Raw genomic sequence first — 25,944 nt, 5'->3', positions numbered from 1 at the left:
GTCGTTCCGGAGTACAAGTCGCACCAGCCATAAAATGCACAATAAAGGGGAAAAAACATATATAAGTCGCACAGGTGTTTAAGTCGCATTTTGGGGGAAATTTATTTGACAAAATCCAACACCAAGTACAGACATGAACCAGCAGAAACAGGCTAAATGATACCGAATGCTAACGTGACATAAACACAAACGAGGAGCTGAGAACGGGCCTGACGTAACATTAACAGTTATTCAAATAACTATAACATAAATAATACGTTTATCAAATCATCTGTGTCACTCCAAATCATTGACTCCATCGATCGAATTCATCGTCCTTCCTGTAAACAACGCCGCGTGTGTGGAGTGCCGCTGATGTTTCTACTCTAAATAAACTATATATCAAATACCGTTTTTTACCATGTATAATGCGCAAAATTTAACTAATTTATTGTCCTAAAATCTGGGGTGCGCATTATATATGGGTACAATTTTTTTAAATGTTTTTTTTTTTCTTTTTTGTGAAGAAAATCATGGTGCAACAATTTTTGAAGAAAATCTTGTCACGGATGGTTCTTTACAACGTCACTTTCCTCTCTTTTCATTTTAACCTAACTGATCGCGGTGGTGCCTTTCTGGGCAGTCGGAGAAATCAACGCCAACAAAAAAAATACATCCAGCCTAGTTAAGAAATCACCAGAAAGATCACCATGACAATTGTGAATAATAAATAAATAATTATATATATTATATATATTATTATTATAATAATAAATAATTGTGATAAATAACTGGAAAATCACTCAAATATTGGTGATCCCGTTGAGAGTCTCACATATTTCTTCGCTATCGAGTTTGCTAATGCATGTTTACGGACTTAAGTAACCCGGCCGGGTCATACCAAAGACTATAAAAATGGGACCCATTGCCTCCCTGCTTGGCACTCAGCATTAAGGGTTGGAATTTGGGGTTAGATCACCAAATGATTCCCGAGCGCGGCGCCGCTGCTGCTCACTGCTCCCCTCTCCCCCAGGGGATGGATCAAAATCACACGGGGATGGGTCAAATGCACAGGGCAAATTTCACCACACCCAGACGCGTGTGTGACAATCATTGGGACTTTAAAAAAAAAAATTTAAAAGAAAATTTAAAAAAAAAAAAAAAAAAGTCAAACTTTGGGTGCATGTATTATACATGGGTACAGGCTTTTTTCCAGCATCGACATGCCATTTTTAGGGTGCGTATTATACATGGGGGCGCATTATACATGGAAAAAACGGTAACTATAACATAAATAACAAGTTTATCGAACCATCTGTGTCACTGCAAATCAGAAAAAATCTCCTGACTCCGGAAGTCAGTGAATGGAACTCATTGTCAGTGAGGCTCCAATTATTCCACACCCATAGTGTGCCCTCAGGCGGTTTAAAGTGAAAATAACATGTGAAGTGATCAACTATACTAGTAAGTCAGTAATGTGATAATGAGCAAGTAAAAATTTGTGAATTATTACACATATAAGTCGCTCCTGAGTATAAGTCGCCCCCCCAAACTATGAAAAAAAAAAGTGACATATTCCGAAGAATACGGTACTTTTTTTGTCCTCCTGTACTTTCTACATTGTTTTACTGCACAGGTGTCAAACTCAGATTGTCACGGATGAAATGGAGCAGGGCGACCAAATGCAGCTTGGACCAGGGTTTATTGGAGAACTCAAAGACAGACTATGGAGGATATGCACGTGACGTCACAGACCGGCCGACGGTTTGTTTGGGTGGCAAAAAGCGGCGGACGATAATAGGGCCAAGGCTGGTACAGGAGCATTTTTTAGCATTTTATCGGTTGCAGATCGTGGCAGAGTTGTTACGTAGGCAACTTAAACCATGGTGAAGAGTTGTTGTGCCATAGGGTGTGCCTATCGCTTCCAAAAAAGCGATACCAAGAAGTTATATTGGTTCCCTGCGGACCAGACCAGAAAGGATAGCTGGGTGGCGGCGCTTCGTAGGGCGGAACATGGCCGCAACAGCTCCAAGCTTTGGAAGCCAACTATCCATTCTTACATCTGCTCAGATCACTTTGTGGGAAGTACGTAATTTTGTTTTATTGACGTCAACATTCATCTGTGAGGTATACTGGATATAGTGCTATAAGGTACACATCCACCATCAGAGGACGCTGGCATGAGTGCCTCTCATAACATTTGAAATGTACTCTTTTTATTTATTTTAATGTATGTGATGTTTGTTTTTTCCCCTGTGGGCCAAGAGCCTGTAATAAAGTTTATTATTATTGCTCGGATATTCCTTTTTTCTTCCTGCTACTCGGCCATGACCTAAGGAATGCATAATTACACAGCTTCATGACAGTATGTATGTCCAATTGCTAGTTTCTAATAATTAGATTGTTCACCTATCTACAATTATAATATATTATTATTATATTATGTGCTGCCATGGCTGGCATCTTCTCCGTTTCGCTCCACTGGCTGTGACTCAACGGAATGGACACGACCTGAGGTCAGGTAGCGATATCGTTGCAAACTCTTGTAGGCTCTGAGGTCTTCCTTGGTATATGGACTTGAACAATCTATCAACTAGTTGTATATGTCTGGATATGTTACTGGCGGAAAAGTCGCCTTATCAGAGGACCAAACGCTTGCTGTCCCAGCTCCTGCTACGCTTGAGCTGGTGGCGTTCTTACTTGGCTTCCACAGCGGATCAACACGAATGTTATATTTTTTCAACTTTTCAATGTATCTCTTGCGGTTTTCTTGGTCCAACTGGACGAAATAATCACTCACGACACCCACCCAGGCCGCCATCCTCACGAGTCTAGTGGCAGCGAACGAGGCTTTTTGCCACCCAAACAATAATGGCCGCCCCGATCTGTGTCGTCAGTGCATATCCTCCATAAGAAGCTCTACTACGGACAAGACTAACTGAACAAAAAGACAAGATAAAAACAGGAACGACGACGACAGACGAGACGAGACGTGAAGACATTAATGATCCGACAATGGAGTGAGGGGCAGACAGGACTTAAATACACAACACGAAACACGAGGCGGGTGACTGTGGTTACATTGATTGAGGTAACACAGGAGGGGAGGGGCAACGCGAACAGAAACCATGGTAACAAAGACACAATACAGCATCGAAGATGAGTCATGACAGTACCCCCCCACAAGGGACGGCTCCCGACATCCCAAAAAAACAAAACCCCCAAGTGGCGAGCGGGGGGCCGGGGGGGAAGCGCACCAGTTCAAATGACCTCACTGGCCATGGCAAAGTTCTAACCGCGCTCAGCGGCAACTCTGGAACATAACCTCAATAGGCGGCAACTCTTGGGACATGAACCGCAATCGGCGGCAACTCTGGGGACATGAACCGCAATCGGCGGCAACTCTGGGGACATGAACCGCAATCGGCGGCAACTCTGAGGACATGAACCTGGGGACATGAACCGCAATCGGCGGCAACTCTGGGGACATGAACCGCAATCGGCGGCAACTCTGGGGACATGAACCGCAATCGGCGGCAACTCAGGGGACATGAACCGCAATCGGTGGCAACTCAGGGGACATGAACCGCAATCGGCGGCAACTCTGGGGACATTAACCGCAATCGGCGGCAACTCTGGGGACGTGAACCGCAATCGGCGGCAACTCTGGGGACGTGAACCGCAATCGGCGGCAATTCGGGGACAGAACCGAAATCAGCGGCAACTCTGGGGACATGAACCGCAATCGGCGGCAACTCGGGGACAGAACCGCAAACGGCGGCAACTCGGGGACAGAACCGCAATCGGCGGCAACTCTGGGGACATGAACCGCAACCGGCGGCAACTCTGGGGACGTGAACCGCAATCGGCGGCAACTCTGGGGACGTGAACCGCAATCGGCGGCAATTCGGGGACAGAACCGAAATCAGCGGCAACTCTGGGGACATGAACCGCAAACGGTGGCAACTCGGGGACAGAACCGCAAACGGCGGCAACTCGGGGACAGAACCGCAAACGGCGGCAACTCGGGGACAGACCCGCAAACGGTGGCAACTCGGGGACGGAGCCCCAAACGGCGGCAACTCGGGGACAGAACCGCAAACGGCGGCAACTCGGGGACAGAACCGCAAACGGTGGCAACTCGGGGACAGAACCGCAAACGGCGGCAACTCGGGGACAGACCCGCACTCGGCGGAAACTTGGGGAACGGAACCGCACTTGGCAGAAGATTAAAGATTAAGATTAAAGTCCCAATGATCGTCACACACACACCTGGGTGTGGTGAAATTTGTCCTCTGCATTTAACCCATCCCCGTGTGATTTTAATCCATCCCCTGGGGGAGAGGGGAGCAGTGAGCAGCAGCGGTGCCGCGCTCGGGAATCAGTTGGTGATCTAACCCCCCAATTCCAACCCTTAATGCTGAGTGCCAAGCAGGGAGGCAGTGGGTCCCATTTTTATAGTCTTTGGTATGACCCGGCCGGGGTTTGAACCCACAACCTTCCAGTCTCAGGGCGGACACTCTACCACTAGGCCACTGAGCTGGTTTTACCCGGGGAACGGAACCGTGCTTGGCGGAAACTCAAAGTCAGAGCCGCAATCGGCAGCATTTGGAAGTCCGCACCGCGATCAGCGGCATTCGGAAGGCGGAGCTGTGGCAGCAGCAAGAGCCACCACGCGCCGCAACAGTGGGAGTGGGGCCAGGGACGATCGCGGGTCCGGCGCAGCTGGCTTGAAATCTGGCGACGCCCGCGGGTCCTGCAACGCTGGGTTGAAGCCCGATGGTGGCCGCGAGTCTGATGGCGCCGGGAGGCTCTCCAATGGCGCTGGAGCGAAATCCAACGGCGGCTGCGGGCCCCTGGCGCCAGAAGCACTCCGATGGCGGCCGAGGGTCCGGCGTCGCGGGAGCGAAGTCTGATGGCGGCCACGGAGCCCATGGCGCTGGCACAAGCTCGGATGACGGACGTGGATCGGGCGTCGCTGACGGGAGCTGGTGGTGGAGGGAGGGCCAAGCGCTGGTCGCTGTGATGGTCGGATCATTCTGTCACGGATGGAATGGAGCAGGGCGACCAAATGCAGCTTGGACCAGGGTTTATTGGAGAACTCAAAGACAAACCATAAGAAGCTCGACTAGGGACAAGACTAACTGAACAAAAAGACAAGATAAAACAGGAACGACGACAACAGACGAGACGAGACGTGAAGACATTAATGATCCGACAACAGAGTGAGGGGCAGACAGGACTTAAATACAAAACACGAAACACGAGGCAGGTGACTGTGGTTACATTGATTGAGGTAACACAGGAGGGGAGGGGCAACGCGAACAGAAACCATGGTAACAAAGACAATACAGCAACCGAGGATGAGTCGTGACACAGATATCATTTTATGTGGGCCGCAAAGACAAATTGTGCATCAAATTCATGTTATTACTAAAACTGTAAATTGTCTTCACTGTTAAAATCATCATTTTAAAATATTTGAACAGTTTTTACTAGTCTGATTTGAAAACGAGTTATTTGTCAGTTTGTTTTGTAGCTTATAATTTATATGAGGCATTCAGACATTTATTTGTGTTGACAGTCATAATGGCCCTCTGAAGGAAACTATGACTACAATGCGGCTCGTGACAAAAATGAGTTTGACACCCCTGTTTTACTGGTTCAAAGAGTGGAGAGAAGATTAGTAGATGCGCATTCTCGCCCCAAGGCTCCCCCAGATAAATATGTAAACCCAACATTCCTTGTTAGATACAAATCCTTTTGTTTAACATGCACTATACCTTTAATAGGAGTGTAGACTTATGACTTGGCTCATGTTCGCTCACTATTGCACTCTGGTGGCTGATGATTGTGATTCGACCTCCCGAAACAAATAAAAAAACTTTTACTAAAACTTAGTTTGTATCCGGCGGCTCGGTGGGGCACAGGGTAGCACGTCCGCCTCACAGTTAGGAGGGTGCGGGTTCGATTCCACCTCCGGCCCTCCCTGTGTGGAGTTTGCATGTTCTCCCCGTGCCCGCGTAGGTTTTCTCTGGGCACTCAGGTTTCCTCCCAAGATCCAGATCCAAGAGTTTTTATTTGCCATGTTTGAGCATGCCAAACAAGGAATTTGACTTCGGTAAAACACACCCTCTGTTCAACATATAGGTGACTAACAACACTCAGGACATGTGAATAATGGCAAAAACAGTGTAGACAAATCCAAAAAGGTGTGAAGAGAAGGATGTTATTGCACAGTAATGCCTCTGAGACTCTATGAGTGGTGTGAGTTCATCAGAGCAACATCCCAAAAACATGCTTGGTAGGCCGATTGAGCACTCCAAATTGTCCCTAGGTGTGAGTGCAAGTGCGAATGGTTGTTTGTCTCTGTGTGACCTGCGATTGGCTGGCAACCGGTTCAGGGTGTCCCCCGCCTACTGCCTGATGACGGCTGAGATAGGCTCCAGCACACCCGTGATCCCCGTGGGGACTAAGCGGTTCAGAAAATGGATGGATGGATAGTTTGTATCTTAGCTGTGTTTTCATGACAGCCTGTTCATTTGACCATATCAAGAGCAGTGTTCGGCCATTTACTTCCAAAATGTAATTTGTTACAGTTACTAGTTACCATTCCAAAAAGTAATTTAATTAGTAATTGAATTACTTTTTAAATGTAAGTAATTACTAGGGAAAGTAATTTTTGCATTACTTTTTCAAAGACGTTCAATGATGTAAAATAATTCAGATTTTTGAACAAATGTCAAGAGTTGCATAGTGTAGAACAACATAGACCAGTACTTCATTTAACTTAATATTTATTGAGCAACAATGTAAAATAAGCATAACATAAATAAATTGTTACACAACTTCCAGACAATTGTTCACATCAGCAGGACGCACAAACAGCACACTTTTTCATTTTTTTTTAAGGCAACACTCCTCTGATGAAAGGGGAAAAAAAAGTTTCGGCACGGAGTGGCTGACAATCCGCAATATGGTAATGTGAAAATGTTGCATCATCGTAAAGTCCAAATACTGAAAGAAAGAAAAAAGTACAAACATACCAAATATGCCAAGTTCCTCACTTAAAGTCCCCCAAGCCTGCTCCTGTTTTGCCCCGGTCCCCTTTTGTGTCTGCATGTGGGTACATGCGTGTGCAGTTTGACAAACGTGTAGTTCATCATCATTATGGTAGTGGCATGATACGGGCTAGTCCTTATCATGGACGGAAGTTGGACGCTTCCACCACCACGAGTCTCCACTATCTTGCGAGCATGCTGCAAGATATGTCGGAAGTTACAGATCTGGGATCTCTTACTGACAGGGCTCTGTCCACCCAGCATGTGAAGTCTGGATTCGGAGGACAGCGTGGATGAACTACTTCTGTAGTCAGTGTGCTTAAAGGCAATTACCAGCAATGCGTCGTGGAGCGCATAGGGCGTGGTAGGACACGTACGACATCACGGCCATCCACTGCATCCGTTTCTGTCTCCGGTTGTCTTGACTTTGCCATGGCACTGGATCTTGATGGTCTCGGATGAGAGAGTGAGGCTCACGTTCTGCGCAACTCTCTCTCACTTTAATCCAGTGCTTCTCAATTATTTTCTGTTACGCTCCCCCCCAGGAAGATGTAAACGTTTCGCGCCCCCCCCCAACTCTCCGCCGCCACTGTAAATAGTATCATTTTTCTATAAAATTATTATAGGTACACCTATGCATAACCTTGTATCCTTGTTAACATTAAAGAAAACAAAAAAGAAAGTAATATATGTAGATCAACTTACAATAAAGAATAACTTTATTATATTATATTATATTATATTATATTATATTATATATTTTTTGTCTGTAACAGAGAAGACTTAAAGTGCATCAATTTGTCCGAATTTTTTTTTTTTTTTTTTTAAAAATCACATCTTTATTTAAACTGTAAACACTGGATCTAGGTACATTCTTTGACCATTCGATATTGAAAAATATAATTAAATGAAATCAATAAATAATAATAAATCAAATTCATCAGCAACATTAACTCAGGAGCACAATATGACAAACAATTTGACCAACAAAACAAAAGTTAAAAAAATCTGTGCTGATTTTTTTTTTCACTGAGCAATTTGGTATGCCACTTTATATAATGCTAAAAGTGCTCGCTGGTTTACTGAAGTAGCACTCACAAAGCGGGACGATTGTTGGCAATATTTAGCACGTTTTCGCTGAAAAAACTCAAGCGGCTTATCAGCGTGATTGGGGTGTAATGTCTTTAAGTGCCGCCTTAATTTATTTGGCTTCATGCTGTCCGCTGCCAACATTTTTAGACACAGTAAACATACCAGTCTTTCCTCGTCTCCCACCATAGTAACAGTGAAGCCAAGCGCTACATACGCTTCGTCATATTTCCTCGTCTTGGCTTTCGGGTGACTTACGTTTGTCTCATTATCTGCGTCCCTCTCCGCCTTTCTTTTCATCCCTGTCAAATATTTTTTCATTGTGTTGCTGAAGAGTTTGTTCGTTGAACTTTTACCACTCCTGCTCTGTGCTGTGTGCTCTTGTTTGGTGCAAAAATACCGTAACTCCCTGCGCGCCCCACTATTTGAGAAGGACTGCTTTAATCCAAGCCTAGCGCAAATCATGACCATCCCAAACCATCCTGTGCAACCTTCACAAGTCCTGTGGCAATGGGCGTGTGGCGAATCAGCAGGTGCGGATACATTGGGAGCGGACAGTCACAGACCGACACACAGGCGGCTCAGGACATGTGGTCGCTCTCTACTGGAGCGAAGCAGCAGTGGAGTTCGGCAGCCCCTTGGGTGTTTGAGCATCCCTTTTATAGGATTCACTCTAGGGGCTAGAAAAGGTGCCCTAAACCCAGATGATGTCAACGACAAGTCCTACAAAGAACTGGATGCCCTCATTGCAGCAGTCTCACAATCAGAGAAGCTATTGATTCTCGGGGACTTCAACGCCAGAGTTCCGGACAGACCATCAGAGCTGGGAAGGAATCTTTGGGAAGCATGGCATCGGCAAATGCACCAGCAATGGTTTATGCCCAGCATCTACACCCTCTTACAGACAACACAGGTCAGATGGGCTGAACATGTCGTGAGGATGCCTGACTGCTGAAACAGCTGTTATACGGCAAGTTGTGCCAGGGCAAACTGACAGTGGGAGGACAGAAGAAACGCTTTAAAGACAGCCTGAAAGCTTACCTCAGAGACCTCAGCATCGACACCAATAGCTGGGAGATGCATGCTCTGGACCGCCCCAGCTGGCAATGCAGGCTCACGACTGGAGCTCGTGCAGCCGAAACTCAAAAGAGAAAATGTGCTGAACGCAAGGCCCGAACTGCCGCCATTACAACAACTACACCCACCCACCTGTGTCCCACATGTGGGCGAGATAATGTATTTACTGATTCCAGTTAATTCTCTGGTGATCCAAACTACTATTAAAAGAAAAAGAATGAAAAACTAACACTTTTGCCAACTCAATGTTTGCAAAATTCTACTTTCTTGTACAGTGGAGGGAAAGAGGGAATGTATTGTAGTTAGCATGTTGGCATGACTCTTGACAACATTTTCGATTTCTAACTCTGAACATTTGAATAATTCATTGCCCATCCCTGACTTACTCCATGGGATGTCTGACTGCACCAGATCTTGGACAGCGGTTCGCTCTAAGTGTTTTTGCAATATTTTCCAAAAACAAAGCATATCAGTTCGAACATTAAATATTTTGTCTTGGTAGTGAATTAAATTGAATATGGGTTGGATATGATTTGCAAATTATTAGATTCTGTTTTTAATTATATATTAAAAATTCTCCCAACTTCACCTGAATTGGAGTTTATAGCTACAGGTCATATGAACTGGGCAACTTTGAGGATTGTGAGGGCCTCAAATATTTCATTCTGTCCTTTCGGGAGAAGTAGATCATACAGTGTAAGTGCGACTTACTAGCAAATATCCTCTGAACTGGTTGTAGATAATGGCTGTCAGTAAATTCATCAAGCAATATGTTCCTGGAAGGAAACAGATAATTAGACATTACATGAGGAAACACAAATTTTCTTTCAAGAAACAGGTAGTAAATATTGAACTGAAATAGACAACGACAATACATCTTACCAATAACACTGAAGGAGACAAAGAAAATGGCATATCCTCTGTTTAGGGAGTAGGCAGGAATCATCACTGCACAAAATCAGAATATTTGTAATTAATAAAAAATAAATATGGCAACTAACTAACTAAAAACAGTAATGCGTGAAGAGGACAGTGTTGACTGAAATACCATCTGGGTTGTTTGCTGTAGTGAGCAGCACTAGCAGGGAAGTAAGTGAAGTAGAAAGGTTTCGAAAATACAGTTTCCACTCTTCATTCTTAAGTGGATCCTGAACCAAAGAGGGAGAGCGTTAATAACAAAATGAGGCATTTATTGTGTATCATGAGCATATGTGAAAGGTGTTCCATGAAGGGAAAGAGCTCAAAAGGCTGACAGAGCTCTACATTGCCCAAAGAACCCCACCCCCCAGCCAGCCAGCCACCCACCCAACCCTGAAACTCATTACTCATTTAGAGGTCAGACGAAGAAATTCTCATTGATTTTTTTTCTCTTGATTTCCTGGTTATTAGGGATATAAATAAGAAAAAAATACATGGCAATTATGCGTTTTGGGTGCAAAATATGCCATGTCCATGTGAGACGCAAAGTTTGTTCTCTGCTTACTAACCCAACTCAATAAACAAACTTTGATTAGTATTCTGTAAAAATATGCCCAACACCACAAAGACAGACAGCAAAGGCTTAGTAAAGGCACGGTAGCTGTGGCTAAAAGCATGGAGGGTAAACTAAGGAATTGTTCACAAGACTGGAATCTTTAATTGAAGCTGTGAGCGCACAACTGCTGCAGCTGGAAAAGAGGGTTGTGGTAGTTGAGCAGCATATAGTAGCTACGACAGAGGTTGTATCAGGTTCCTGAAGTAAGCGAGAGATGCGTTGGCCTTTGTTTAAAAGCTACTACCGAAGGTGGTAACTGAATTCCGGCTAACAGAACCTGACGTTAGTATTTGTTGGGCACACAGAGAGTTAATGCCTAAATCAAATGAAAATGACCCTCCTCACCCCATCGTGATTAGTTTTGCGGACTACACAGTGAAGGAACAGATAGACAAGAGGCAGATCTACTTTGATAACGACTACTCCCTGGAGCTAAAAAGGAAACACGCCCAGGTTGTGTAAGCATAGAGCAGAATTCATTGCGTGACGTACCCATGTCAGTCAGTGTTTTTAAATAAACGGTCCCAAAAGAAATAGGAAATCAAGAATGTATTGGTAACACACTTTAAAATTATGGTCAACAGTGCAACAAATAATTAAAGGGACTGTGGCCTCTTTGAAGGCTATACAGATTGCTGGAAACCTGAACTTCCCTCACTCAGTGACAAATATCACCTTTGGAAATTGGGTGAACAGCAATTTGAGTTAGTGAACAGTTGTGTTGTAACAATTCCATTCTCCTATCCCCAACATAATTTTTCTTTCGCCTTAAATTAGAAATTTAGATATTTTCGGATTACAGTAATCCCTCGCCACTTCGTGGTTCACCTATCGCGTCCTCGGTGCATCGCGGGTTTTTATGAAAGCAAATATTGCGGATATATTCGGTTCAACGCGGCTTTTTGCGGCGTCACTTGGAGCGTGGGGCTTTGTCTGCCCATATGACTTTACAGCACACAATTGACCGGTAGAGGAGACAATGGGAACATGTTGATCGCTATCCTTGCCGCTGATTGGCTTAGAACTGCTCAGTTCTATCCACGCTTTATTTCAGCCTCCCGCAGTCGCGAAGCGTATCTAATCTTCCACTTTGTTCGCGTCAGCAGAATCGGCAGCATCTCTGATTTCCACTCATTTTGTCACGAACGAGGCAGGACAACCAAATGCAACACGGGCTCACACAAAGTTTAAAGGAGACAAGGAGGGCTGGAATGACTACAGAGCAGGAGAGCAGAGCTCGCATCATGCGTCATCGAAGCAGAAGGGCATCGCAAGCTTTTTGAAGCTATTTAAAAATTATTTAAATATAAAATAAAGTGTGTAAAAATAAAATTAGGAATGTCTTGTAAGGATGCCCTCGCGCTGGGCTGCGGGGGCGCATCAGCCGGCCAGCACAGCGAGAGCAGAGCGGAGCCGTGACACCTTTACACTTTAAAATGTTTAAAAAAGTGTTTAAGATACAATAACATATTTAAAAGTACAATACAGTATATAAAAATAAAATTATAAAACTCTTGTGCAGATGCCCTCGCGCTGGGCCGCGGGGGCGCATCAGCCGGCCAGCACGCAAGAGCAGAGAGGAGCCAGACAGGTTTACACTTCATAAAAGGTTCATAAAAGTCTTGTGTGGATATTGTAACAATATATTTACTTTTATTTATTTCATTATTTATTCAAATAAATAAGAATGTTTCTGCAAGTCAGTTTGACTTTAAAGTTTTTACAAAACTGTTCAAAAATACAAAAAAGTCTTTAAAAAAACAAAGTGTGTAAAACTACAATAAAGGTTCATACAAGTCTTGTGTAGATATTGTAACAATATACGTATGTATTTACTCTTAATTATTTTCTTTATTTTCTTATTTTTTTAAAAAAAGGAGAATGCGTATGAAAATCAGTTTGACTTTAAAATGTTTACAAAAGTGTTTAAAAATACAAAAAAGCATTTAAAAATACAATACAGTGTTTAAAATTATAATATAGGTTCATAAAAGGCTTTTATAGATATTGTAACAATATATTTTATCTACTTCACGCATTTTGTCTATCACGGGTTCTTTTTGGGACGTAACCTCCGCGAAAAACGAGGGTTCACTGTATACATTGTCAGAAGCCATGAAGACTGCAATTTTATTAAAAATGCTTCATTAAGCTTAGAAAATTATTCTATCAATGACGAAACGTGTGGGTAGCACGGTGGTGCACTGGTTGCCATTTTGGCAAGCGTCTTGTCAGCTTTTCTGGACCTAATGGGCCCCCGTAGTCACAGTCGCCATTCATTAAAAAGCCAGCAAAACCAATCGCTCTGTTTGTCCCTCCTCCTTTGCGGGATTTCCCCTCACGCGCATGCGCGTTTGACCGGTTGGCGAGGTGGCGGCCGACAAACGCCGGCGGCGCTCAATGCTGTCAAGTTCTCTTTCAAACTTGATCGTAAGCAGGGCTGTGGACAGTATTCCTACGCGCATTCTCAGCAGCATGATGAAAATAAAATTGAACGTATTTTTTTTATTGTCGGACTCTGTGGACTCGGTCAAAATCAGCACCGAGTCCACGTCCGAGTCCGGCAAAAATGACCGAGTCCGACCGAGTCCGAGTTCCCGAGTCCGAGTCCACAGCCCTGTAACTGAAATCAACTAATATGTAGTATGTGCAAAGAGTGCCATAGAGAAGGCCTGTGAAAGCAAAAGAAGGGTTAAGAAGGGCATAACTCAAGCTACCGTTCTACTCACGTGTCCCAAAGAGGTCTATTCTAATAGAACTGTGAGGTGGACGTGCTAACCAGTGCTCCACTGTGCCGCCAATTAGTACTACATTGTAATAGCCGAAATTGGTCGGAGTGAACGTGCCTTAGACGTGAAATGGTGTGATAGCACGACATGGAACTAGTTAAGAGGCTTTAAATTACCGTTAATTTTAATGGCACATTTATGTTGTGGTTCAAAACTTTAACCATCTGTTATTTTGACGTTAAAGTTAACAAACCTAAAGACCACCGCTAACTTTTTAAATGTGTGGTTAACAAAACTCTATATGGCATTCATGGATATATATATATATATATATATGTATATATATATATACGTATATATATACCCCTAGATCTATCTAACTAACTTGTCTGCAAGTGATGAAAACCCAATTGCAAATTCACATTGTGGCGGTGTAAGTTAAGTTAACAAGGAGAAATGATGTGACAATGATTTATATGTACACACACACATACACCCCTAGAACTATCTAACTAACTTGTCTACAAGTGATGAAAACCCAATTGCAAATTCACATTGTGGTGGTGTAAGTTAACAAGGAGAAATGATGTGACAAAAGTAGCGCCAAAATGCTGCCGAAAATAAGGCGGATGTTGTCGCATCAGTGCTGCCAGTTAGTTAGGTTTACAGAGGCAAGCCGATTTCCGTAAGATAACGTAGCGGCGGGCGAGCGAATGTTCGCGAGTGCCGAGGCTAATGTTGCCCGCTTCCCTACACCCCCCCATATATAAACAACATTTTCTCGACGGATTTAACAATTCACGAAAATGACTCTTTCGACGGAAAAAAACACGGAAATCCGTGGATCCGTGGAAAATTCTCATCCCTGATATATACATACATACGTACATACAGTATCTCACAAAAGTGAGTACACCCCTCTCATTTCTGCAATGTTTTAAATATATCTTGTCATGGGGCAACACTGAAGAAATGACACTTTGAGACAATGTTAAGTAGTCACCGTAGAGCTTGGATGGCAAAGTAAATATATTGTTACTTCAAAGTAACTCAAAATACAACAATGTGTAAAATGCTGGCAACCAAACTGAAAATGTCAAAATTGGATCCAAATGTCAATATTTTGTGTGGCCACCATTATTTTCCAGCACTGCCATAACCCTTTTAGGCATGGAGTTCACCAGAGCTTCACAGGTCGCCGCTGGAGTCCTTTTCCACTCTTCCATGATGACATCACGGAGCTGGTGGATGTTGGAGACCTTGCGCTCCTCCACCTTCCGTTTGAGGATGCCCCACAGATGTTCAATAGGATTTAGGTCTGGGGACATGGTTGGCCAGTCCATCACCTTCACCCGCAGCTTCTTTAGGAAGGCAGTGGTCGTCTTGGAGGTGTGTTTGGGGTCGTTATCGTGTTGGAATACTGCTCCGCGGCCCAGTTCACGGAGGGAGGGGATCATGCTCTGCTTCAGTATTCCACAGTACATGTTGGCATTCATTGTTCCCTCAATGAACTGTAGCTCCCCAGTGCCAGCAGCACTCATACAGCCCCAGACCGTGACGCTCCCACCACCATGCTTGACTGTAGGCAAGACACTTGTCTTTGTACTCATCTGGTTGCCGCCACACACGCTGGACACCATCTGAACCAAATATGTTTATCTTGGTCTCATCAGACCACAGGACATGGTTCCAGTAACCCATATCCTTAGTCTGCTTGTCTTCAGGATATGGATATGGGTTACTGGAACCGTCACTGTCGATTTATAATATAGATTATTTTTCAGCCATATGACCCAGTCCTAATAAGCACATTATTTTTTTCAAATACATTTATTTAATCTTGAAACTGGCCAGTTTATTTTATTTTGTACCTTGATTGATTAGTTATTGAAATATAAGCCTGCCTCAATGTGGAGATAGGATTCAGCTGCTGTTCAGTGGAGGTGCAGGTCCGTAGGCCATACCAACTTAAAAAAATAAAAAATAAAACGAAACTATATGCCTTAACACTTTTAACAGAAAGCTGAAACATAGCAGTTTTTCAAAGTAACATAAATAAATAATCACTTAATTAATTGGTTTTATCGTGTATTATAAGTAAAATATAAAAGATACTAGCCATTCCTTCTTTCATTATTTTTTCACTATACGCCTCTCAGAGGAAAAAGTTTGGACACCCTTGCAATACAGCACTTAACTTTTGCCTTGTATTCAGTTTTTGATCTGAAACCCCAATGTCTTCAGTAAACAAAAAATATAGCCATTCTTTTACAGGGGACCGTATATTTCTAAATAGAACATTATTTTCCAATCAAAAGCCATTCCTTAATGTTAATTTGGCTACATTATAGAATCCACTCTTCAGATGTCACAAAAGAACAAATACTGTATTAGCATCAAATTCTCTGTTCTGCTCGATATCCTTTTTTTGCCAAAAGTAATTGTTCTCAGAATTCTGTGAGATGTGGTGCTAAATTTTACAAAACGTAACTATGTTCTACGGGTGAAGAACAGAAAAAGCAGAATCAAGCTTTTTCCCCTGGTGAAAGAAAAGAGTCTAATCTTTTTTCAATTCAATGTTTTACAAGGTAAGTTGATTGAGAACATTTTCCCATTTACAATGGCGACCTGGAGGCAAGGTGTGTGAAGTGTCTTGCCCAAGGACACAATGACACATGACTGTGACAGAGCTAGGGTCAAACCGCCAACCCTCCGGTTACTAATCGACCCTCTCTACTGCCAGAGCTACGGCCGCCACTGTCTTTCTTTGGTAGGTTCGCTTGTTATGGCTCACAACATTTTGTGGCCATTTTTGAAGTGTCAGTTGTCAGTCAGGTTCGTGTGTGGGCGTGCTTCACCTGCTACTTGCCGATTGGTCGCCCTCGTCCCTGACTCAGCTAACCAATCAGTGCAGGGGAGAGTGGCCTGATGACCGGTTGTGCTGACTGGTTTGCTGAAGACATAGTGTGTTCAGGACGAGGTCTTTGCCCCTCGCAATAGCTCGGTTTATGGTAGAAGTGAGGAAAACATCTTTATTCTGACTGACTGCCAATAACTGTCAAGACACAAGTCTTCAAAGCAACAAAGACAACATGATGCAGGAAAAGACAAATATATTACCCCACCCATAACTGCTGGGTGAGAGACCTGGTACTGAAGTCCGCCACACAGACCCCCCCCCCCCCCACCTAACACCCAGAAAGAAACTTAAAACACATGAAAAAAAATATCCACAGGGTCCATGAGACGGTGCAGAGGCGCAGATTCAGTTCAGCAGGCGAGACATAGACAACGATGTGCCCCGATGGATTACGTGTGCGCAGCGTCCTATGCACTCTGTTGGGGTAGATGAAGATAGTGTGCGTCTGCACCACGGGGCAGGTACGGCGGAGGTCGGCTATATCAGGGGTCCGATGAGGACGAGGTGGCGGATCTCTCATATGGTTGGCTGCTGCAAGGAAAAGGGAGCAAATCTCTCACTGAAGGCACAGCCATGAGGAAGAGGGCATGGCACACCGGCAGATGTTGGCCACCTGTCTTCAACACAGGTAGAAGAGCTGGCCCAAAATCCCAATGAGAAACTGCAGATGTCGGCCAGGTAGATACTTGCGTTTAACACAGGTAGCAGAGATGGCCAGATAGCCCGGTCAGGCGCAGCAGGTTGGATCTGGATGGCTTACCAGGGAGGTTAAGGAGTGTGACTCCTCTGGAGTTGGAACACACAATCTCGTCCCCCTTCTTAAAAGGGGGACTACCACCCCAGTCTGCCAATCCAGAGGCGTTAAGAATTCTGGACGGATCTCATCCACCCCCTTGCCACCTCAGAGACCCCAGGCTCTGCTTCCATAATAGAAGACATGTCGGTGGAATTGAGGAGGTCTTCGAAGTATTCTCCCTACTGATTCACAATGTCTGTGTTCAGCAGCACCCCACAGTGTTAACAGTGCACTGCTTCCCCCTCCTGGATGGTGGACCAGAATTTCCTCAAAGCCGTCCAGAAATCATTCTCTGTGGCCTCGCAAAATTCCTCCCAGGCCCAGGTTTTTGCAACTGCCTAAGCCGCATTCCACTTGGCCATCCAGTCCCTGTCGGTCCCACAGGTCCCAGAGGCCGAATAGGCCCAATAGGACTCCTTCAGCTTACCACCAGTGTCCACCAGCGGGTTCGGGGGTTGCTGCCACAACAGGCACTGACCACCTTACGGCTACAGCTCCAATTGGCCACCTCAACAATGGAGGCACGGAACATGGTTTACTCAGACTCAATGTCTCCCGCCTTGACCGGGATGTGGGCAAAGCTCTGCCGGAGGTGAGAGTTGAAACTCTTTCTGACAGGGGATTCTGCCAGATGTTCACAGCAAACCCTCACAATACGTTTGGGTCTGTCAGATCGGACCAGTATCTTTCCCCACCATTGGAGCCAACCCATCACCAGGTCGTGATCAGTTGACAGCTCCGCCCCTCTCTTCACCCAAATGTCCAAAACAAGCGGCCGCAAATCCGATAACACGGCTACAAAGTCGATCATCAAACTGCAGCCTAGGGTGTCCTGGTGCACACATTGACACCCCTATGTTCGAACGTTGTGTTCATTATGGACAACCATGTTGAGCACAGAAGTCCAATAATAGAACCCCACTTGGGTTCTGAACTGGGAGGGCGTTCCGCCCAATCACGCCCTTCCAGGGCTCACTGTCATTGCCTATGTGAGCATTGAAGTCACCCAGCATAACGATGGAGTCCCAAACAAGGAGCGCTCTCCAGCACTTCTTTTAAGGTCTCCAGAAAGGGTGTGTACTCTGAACTGCTGTTTGGTGCATTGACATAAGCAACAGTCAGGACCCGTCCCCCCACCTGGAGGCGGAGGGAGGCTACCATCTCGTTCACCGAGGTGAACCCCAATGTACAGGCGCCTAGCCAGTGGGCAATAACTGTGCCCACACCTGCTTAGCGCTTCGCACCATGGGCAGCTCCAGAGTGGAAAAGAGTCCAACCCTAGGGGTGTAAATCGCGGGTTTTGCCACGATACGATATCATATCGATACAAAGAACCACGATACGATATTTGCCGATATCTTAAAGCCTGCTGTGATTCATTCACGATACATCACGATATAGTGCTCTACGATCGATATAGAACAATATCCTGATTTATAACAATTCATACGCAAAATCAACAAGGTACTGCAAACTCTTTATTTAGGAAATTACAAGAGTATTGTAGTATACAAAGTGCTTATTTTAACACTGAACTTTATCAAATTCCTATAATTTCCTCGTCTTCTTGGACACTAGCCATAGCACCAGCCCAGGAGCCGCGTAGTTGTCGGCTCCCCTTTCACGTGCCTGCTCTGCTCACAACACAACACACCGCGCACTGCTCCCGGAAAGAGGAAGCAAGCAACAATGAACTGGATTTCAAAATAAAGTCACGTCTAATGTCTGAGGTCAAAAACGGGCGATATAGATCGATGTTTACGTTTAGCATCGATGCCAACAAATCGTAGAGCATTATATCGATTAATCGATGTGTATCGATGAATCGTTACACCCCTATCCAACCCCTCTCAAGAGGACCGGTACCAGAACCCAAGCTGTGTGTGAAGGCAAGTCCAACTATGTCTCGTCAGAACTTTTCTGTCTGACACACCAGCTCAGGCTCCTTTGCTGCCAGACGGGTGACATTCCACGTCACTAAAGCCAGCTTCTATAGCTGGGGATCGGACTGGCAATTGGCCGTCACCCAGCTCACTCGGCACCCAACCGCTTTGGCCCCTCTCACAGGTGGTGAGCCCATAGGAAGATAAATAAATATAGAACACAATATTCTTTGAGTCTCGAAAAATCCGTCAAATGCTCTAAAATGACTGGCAACTCAGGAGTCGTCTTCTGAAAATGGATAGCATTGAATTAGTTAAATGATAACGCACCTCGACTTTAAGTCTTATTTTTAATTATAGTCGCTGTTTGCAAGAACCACACGGGAGACAGTATGCCCTTTTAGCACTTGCAAGTGGAGAAAACGTTTGTCAGTGTGCATACAGCGATGTTCGGACGAAGCCTGATTTAGGCCTCCTGCAAGAGCATATTTATTGAGAGAAGCAGGGTGGGGGTGAGAGTAGACAGGTTTGGTGAACCCCCGGTCTCTGGTCAAATCAGAGCAGGGGGTGTTTTACGACGTTGGGGGAAACAGAACAACTTTGATTGCTTCCTCTGCAGCTGGTCAATCAAGCAGAGGATGCAACCACTTTATTTTACTGCGTTGTGAGAGCAGGACAAGTTTGGTTAATCATTATAGTCTACATTCCAACATAATCATCCAATTAAAATAATCTATCAACCCTAACAGTCGCTGATAGTTAGGGGTACACTTGCTTGACTTGTGCGTGAGCAGCGTAGAATCGATTCCCGCTCAGTGGCGGTGTGCATGTGGGTGAAACTGGTTGTTCGTTTCTAAATGTGCCCTGCGACTGGCTGGTGACCAGTTCAGGGTGTAATCTGCTTTTGACTCGATGTCAGCTGGGATAGTCATGAATCAATAAAACGAATAATGAATATAATGAATAAAAACTATGGAAATGGTTCGGCAGAATTTGAAAGAAGTTTTAGTTTGTAGGCTCTTTCCTGCAGCGCGTCATTTCCTTGAATGGACTTTTACACTACTTTATCACATATTGTTTCGTATTACATTATGTAATTAACATTGCCTATTTAGCATCCACTGCAACCTGGTCGCACTGAAAGGGGCATCCTCCTATCTGCGGTCCCTTCTGATTTGTTTCCATCTTTGTCAAGTACGTGTCTCTGTAAAGTGATACGATATACAGGGGGTCCTCGGTTTACGACGTCGATTCTTAGATGACCATGTCAGCACTTTCCACAATTAAGTTCAGGAATTTATTTGGAGGACACAGCCATATTTGGTGTATAAAAAGCACACGCGCCATAGATAATAGCAGAACGCAGTTGGCTCCTGTAGCCCGCCCACCAAGTGTCGATGGCGCAGCCAGCTGAAATGATCAAACATGTCAGACACTCCGAGCCAATGGGTCCGGTGCCATTGACAATCAACAAATGTCCCCGCACACAAGGTGTGTGTGGCGACGAGGATTGGTGATAGGAAACGCCATTGGTGACTAACGTCTCGTGAGCCAGGCGTAAAGAAAAAAGTGCAGGATTCCAACATTTCTATGGTGCTATGTCAAAACATTATGTGAAACAACTCCATGGGACAGAAAAGGTTGGGGATCGTCACATAAGACAAGGGAGTGGTGTGATGAGTGTAGTGGAATATACTTACAATAACTCACCTCAGTTTTAGGAAACAACAACATGCCAATCATAGTAAACAGACAGAGATGAAGTGCCAACAGCAAAATGACACTGCAGAAAAAGGAAACTTGTTATCAAAGTCAAAGTCAAAGTCAGCTTTATTGTCAATTCCTTCATATGTCAAGACACACAAAGAAACCGAAATTCCGTTTCCTCTATCCCACGGTGACGAGACAAACAAGCAGACGACACAAAATAAAAACAAGAAGGCACAAACAATAAATAATAAATAAAAAATAACAAATAAATAAAATGAGCGATGAATAAATAATAAACCAATAACCCAATAAATAAGAGGAGCAAAACTGAGCCAGTGTGCATACAGCAGATATATACATATATACATATATATATACATATATATATACATATATATATACACACATATACATATATGTATACATATATACATATATATATACACATATATACATATATATATATATATCTATCGTAATTTTCGGACTATAAGTCGCACCGGAGTACAAGTCGCACCAGCCATAAAATGCCCAAAAATGTGAAAAAAAACATATATAAGTCGCTCCGGAGTATAAGTCGCATTTTGGGTGGCAATTTATTCGACAAAATCCAACACCAAGAACAGACATGAACGAGCAACAACAGGCTAAACGATACGGTATGCTAACGTGACAAACACAAACGAGGAGCTGAGAACGGGCCTGACGTAACATTCAGTTATTTAAAAAAAACTATTACATAAATAACACGTTTATAAAACCATGTGTCACACCAATTCATTAAATCCATCGATCGTCCTTTGTCAACAATGCCGTGTGCCGCGCCGCAGTTCAAATTATTCCACAGGCCCACACAACGATATATAAACTATATTTTAAATAACTATCACATAAACAACAATATTTTCAAACCATTTGTGTCACTCCAAATCATTAAATCCATCAATCAAATTTCTCGTCTTTTATCGATCGTCCTTTGTCAACAATGCCGTGTGCCGCGCCGCAGTTCAAATTATTCAACAGGCCCATACAACGATATATAAACTATATTTTAAATAACTATCACATAAACAACAATATTATCAAACCATTTGTGTCACTCCAAATCATTAAATCCATCGATCAAATTTCTCGTCCTTTATGTCAGAGGACATGTCCAGAGGATATGGCGCTTTAAAGTGTTAATTACTTTATTTGATTTTTTCTCTCTATTTTTCACGTTTTGAATATGTTCAAGATAAAGATATCAAAGCATGTGAAGTGATCAACTATACTAAAAATAACATGTGAAGTGGTCAACTATACTTGTAAGTAAGTGATGTGTTAATGATCAAGTAAAAATTTGTGAAAAAAAACATGAGTCGCTGCTGAGTATAAGTCGCCCCCCCACCCAAACTATGAAAAAAAACGCGATTTATAGTCCGAAAATTACGGTATATATATATATATATTTATATGTACACACACGCACACACACATATATATATATATATATATATATATATACACACACATACATACACAGTGGAGCCTCGGTTTTCGACCACAATCCGTTCCAGAAGGCTGTTCGAGAAGTGAATTGTTCGAATTCTAAATCATGTTTTCCCATTACAAATAATGGACAAAAAGATAATCCGTTCCAAACAAAAAACCCGCCTTTTTAAAGCATTTTTTCATTTGCGCATTTTTGTCCGATCGTGCAACTGCAGCGCACCGCCGAACGCCCAACTGTAGCGCGTCGCCGACCGCGCAACTGCACCGCGCTGGTCGCATTATTGTGACAGATCCGTCGCTGAAATTTAGAGAATATTTTTATAGTCCTGATCTACTTTCCAAAATTTAAGTGGACATCAGTGCGCAGGGAGCTTAATTTTGTCCGATCGCGCAACTGCAGCGCACCGCCGAACGCGCAACCGTAGCGCGCCGCCGACCGCGCAACTGCACCGCGCTGGTCGCATTATTGTGACAGAGCGGTCGCTAAAATTTAGAAAATATTTTTAAAGTCCTAATGGACTTTCAAAAATTTAAGTGGACCTCAGTGCGCAGGGAGCTTAATTTGGTCCGATCGCGCAACCGCAGCGCGCCGGGCGCTCACTGTCGCATTGCTTTAGGAGCGTCTTTGTGTTTTAGGATGGCTTTACTGCTCCCACTTGCTTCCTTTGGAGGCATGATTAGAGTTGATGCAATCCTCAGAGTAACGAGAACGTAATAACGAACGGAGTCAGTTGGCATGCAGGTCCTCTCGGCTCATCTTGCGAGGTTCGACAACCGAATTTCGTCCGACATCCGAAGCAAAGAAATCTCTAATTTTTTATTCGAATACCAATTTGTTCGATAACCGGGACGTTCGAAAACCGAGGCTGGTCATAAGCTTAGTTGCTAACAAAACTTGATGTCGTTTAATGTGAATAAAGTCAATACCTTGCAATCTCTGGCAGAGTTCTCCTGATGCACTTCAGTGTTTTTTTCATCAGGGATGAGTTTTGCAAGAGGAAGAATGGTCGAAAAAATCTTCTGACTCTCATTTTCTGACCAATGATAGAAGAAATAAAACATTACTTAATATGTTGATTTCTCCCCTCCGTGAGTCGTCACTTTATCGTGGTGGAGGGGTTTGCGTGCCCCTATGATCCTAGGAGCCATGTTGTCTGGAGCTCCATGCCCCTGGTAGGGTCACCCATGGCAAACGGGTCCGAGGTGAGGGGCCAAACAAAGCACGGCTCACACTAGCCCCTTATGATGAATAAAATAAATGGATTTCGTTTTCCCTCGCCCGGACGCGGGTCACCGGGGCCCCCCTCTGGAGCCAGGCCCGGAGGCGGGGCTCGAAGGCGAACGTCTGGTGGCCGGGCCTTCGCCCATGGGGCCCGGCCGGGCCCAGCCCGAAAAGGAAACTTGGGTCCACCTTCCCATGGGCTCACCACCTGTGGGAGGGGCCAAAGGGGTCGGGTGCAGTGTAAGCTGGGCGGCGGCCAAAGGCAGGGACCTTGGCGGTCTGATCCCCGGCTGCAGAAGCTGGCTCTTGGGACATGGAATGTCACCTCTCTGGCTGGAAAGGAGCCCGAGCTGGTGTGCGAGGCAGAAAAGTTCAGACTAGACATAGTCTTGCCTCCACGCACAGTTAGGATTCCGGTACAAGCCCTCTCGAGAGGGGCTGGACTCTCTTCCACTCTGGAGTTGCCCACGGTGAGAGGCGTCGAGCAGGTGTGGGTATACTTATTGCCCCCCGGCTGGGCGCCTGCACATTGGGGTTCACCCCGGTGAACGAGAGGGTAGCCTCCCTCCGCCTTCGGGTGGGGGGACGCGTCCTGACTGTTGTTTGTGTCTATGCATCAAACGGCAGCTCAGAGTACCCACCCTTCTTGGAGTCCCTGGAGGAAGTGCTGGAGAGCGCTCCTTCTGGGGACTCCATCGTTCTACTGTGTGACTTCAATGCTCACGTGGGCAATGACAGTGAGACCTGGAAGGGCGTGATTGGGAGGAACGGCCCCCCCGATCTGAACCCGAGCGGTGTTCTATTATTGGACTTCTGTGCTCGACACGGATTTTCTACAATGAACACCATGTTCAAACATAAGGGTGTCCATGTGTGCACTTGGCACCAGGACACCCTAGGCCGCAGTTCGATGATCGACTTTGTAGTCGTGTCATCGGATTTGCGGCCGCATGTTTTGGACACTCGGGCGAAGAGAGGGGCGGAGCTGTCAACTTAGACTTAGACTTAGACAAACTTTATTGTCATTTTGTCAACACTAGGTGTACACAAAACGAAATTTCGTTGCATACGGCTTTCAACAATGTAGTGGTATTGCGGCTGGTTAAAAAGTGACATTCTATATAAAAATATGAAATAAGATAAGTATAAAGTACAAAGTGCAGCAGTGATAAAGTATGTAAACAGTGCAGGAGACAAAAGCAGTATTTACAAGTGTGCAGAGGAATGCTACGTTTGAATGTTCAACAGTCTGACGACAGCAGGGAAAAAACTATTGCAGAACCTGGTGGACCTGCAGCGGATGCTGCGAAACCTCTTCTCAGAGGGCAGCAGGGAGAACAGTCCATGGTGGGGGTGTGATGGGTCACTGATAATATTACGGGCTCGGGACACGCAGCGCTGGGATGACAAGTCCTGAATGGAGGGAAGAGGAGCCCAGATGATCCTCTCTGCTGTCCTCACCACTCTCCTCAGGTTCTTCCAATCGGAGGCGCTGCAACCTCCACACCACACCGAGAGACAGCTTGTCAGAATGCTCTCTATGGTGCTTCGGTAGAACGTCCTCATGATGGGTGGGGGCAGGTGGGCTCTCCTCATTCTCCGCAGGAAGTACAAGCGCTTCTGTGCCCTCTTGACCAGTGTTGTGGTGTTCACAGTCCAGGTGAGGTCGTCTGTGATGTGGACTCCCAGGAATTTAGTGCTGCTGACCACCTCCACAGCTGAGCTGTTGATGATCAGTGGAGCGTGGTGAGGCTGGTTCTTCCTGAAGTCGACGATGATCTCCTTCGTCTTCTCCACATTCAGGATCAGGCTATTTTCTCTGCACCAGCCCACCAACTGCTCCACCTCCTCTCTGTAGTCCAGGTCGTTGTTGTCCCTGATGAGGCCCACCACCGTTGTGTCGTCTGCAAACTTCACGATGTGATTGGTGGTGAACCTGGGGGCGCAGTCGTGTGTCATCAGGGTGAACAGCAGGGGGCTCAGGACGCAGCCCTGAGGGGAGCCTGTGCTGAGGGTGATGACATCTGAGGTGTTCTGTCCGACCCGGACTGACTGAGGTCTGTTGGTGAGGAAGTCTAGCAGCCAGTTTCGAAGGGGGGTGCTGAAGCCCAGGTGTTCCAGTTTTTCCACCAGATGTTGTGGAATGATGGTGTTAAACGCTGAGCTGAAGTCCAGGAAGAGCAACCGCACGTGGGTGTTCCTCTCCTCCAGGTGAGCCAGGCTCAGGTGAAGAACGGAGGAGATGGCATCCTCAGTAGAGCGGCTCTGCCGGTAGGCAAACTGGAACGGATCGAATGTTGGGGGGAGTCTGGAGACAATGTGTTCTTTGAGCAGCCTTTCGAAGCACTTCATCATGATGGGAATCAGTGCCACAGGTCTGTAGTCATTCAATGAGGTGATTTGAGGTTTCTTCGGCACCGGAATGATGGAGGCAGCCTTGAAGCATACTG

At 45.1% G+C, this 25,944-nt stretch overlaps 1 protein-coding gene across 13 annotated transcripts in view; it reads right to left on the bottom strand.

The window, feature by feature from the left end:
- tpcn2 (two pore segment channel 2) overlaps positions 1-25,944 on the bottom strand; it is a 148,061-nt gene that overhangs the window by 57,400 nt on the left and 64,717 nt on the right. For all 13 annotated transcript variants that reach the window (XM_037246663.1, XM_037246655.1, XM_037246658.1 and 10 more), the window contains 5 exons: positions 23,200-23,306; positions 20,779-20,851; positions 10,255-10,354; positions 10,089-10,154; positions 9,918-9,982 (listed from right to left, as the gene is read on the bottom strand). In XM_037246663.1, the coding sequence (XP_037102558.1) occupies positions 9,918-9,982; positions 10,089-10,154; positions 10,255-10,354; positions 20,779-20,851; positions 23,200-23,306 (411 nt within the window). The remainder of the gene's footprint in view (positions 1-9,917; positions 9,983-10,088; positions 10,155-10,254; positions 10,355-20,778; positions 20,852-23,199; positions 23,307-25,944) is intronic.

This window comes from Syngnathus acus, chromosome 3 (genome assembly GCF_901709675.1).
Source record: "Syngnathus acus chromosome 3, fSynAcu1.2, whole genome shotgun sequence".
Taxonomy (NCBI): domain Eukaryota; kingdom Metazoa; phylum Chordata; class Actinopteri; order Syngnathiformes; family Syngnathidae; genus Syngnathus; species Syngnathus acus.
Note: the sequence above shows the minus strand (reverse complement) of the source record. Positions and strands in the feature narration are given on the sequence as shown.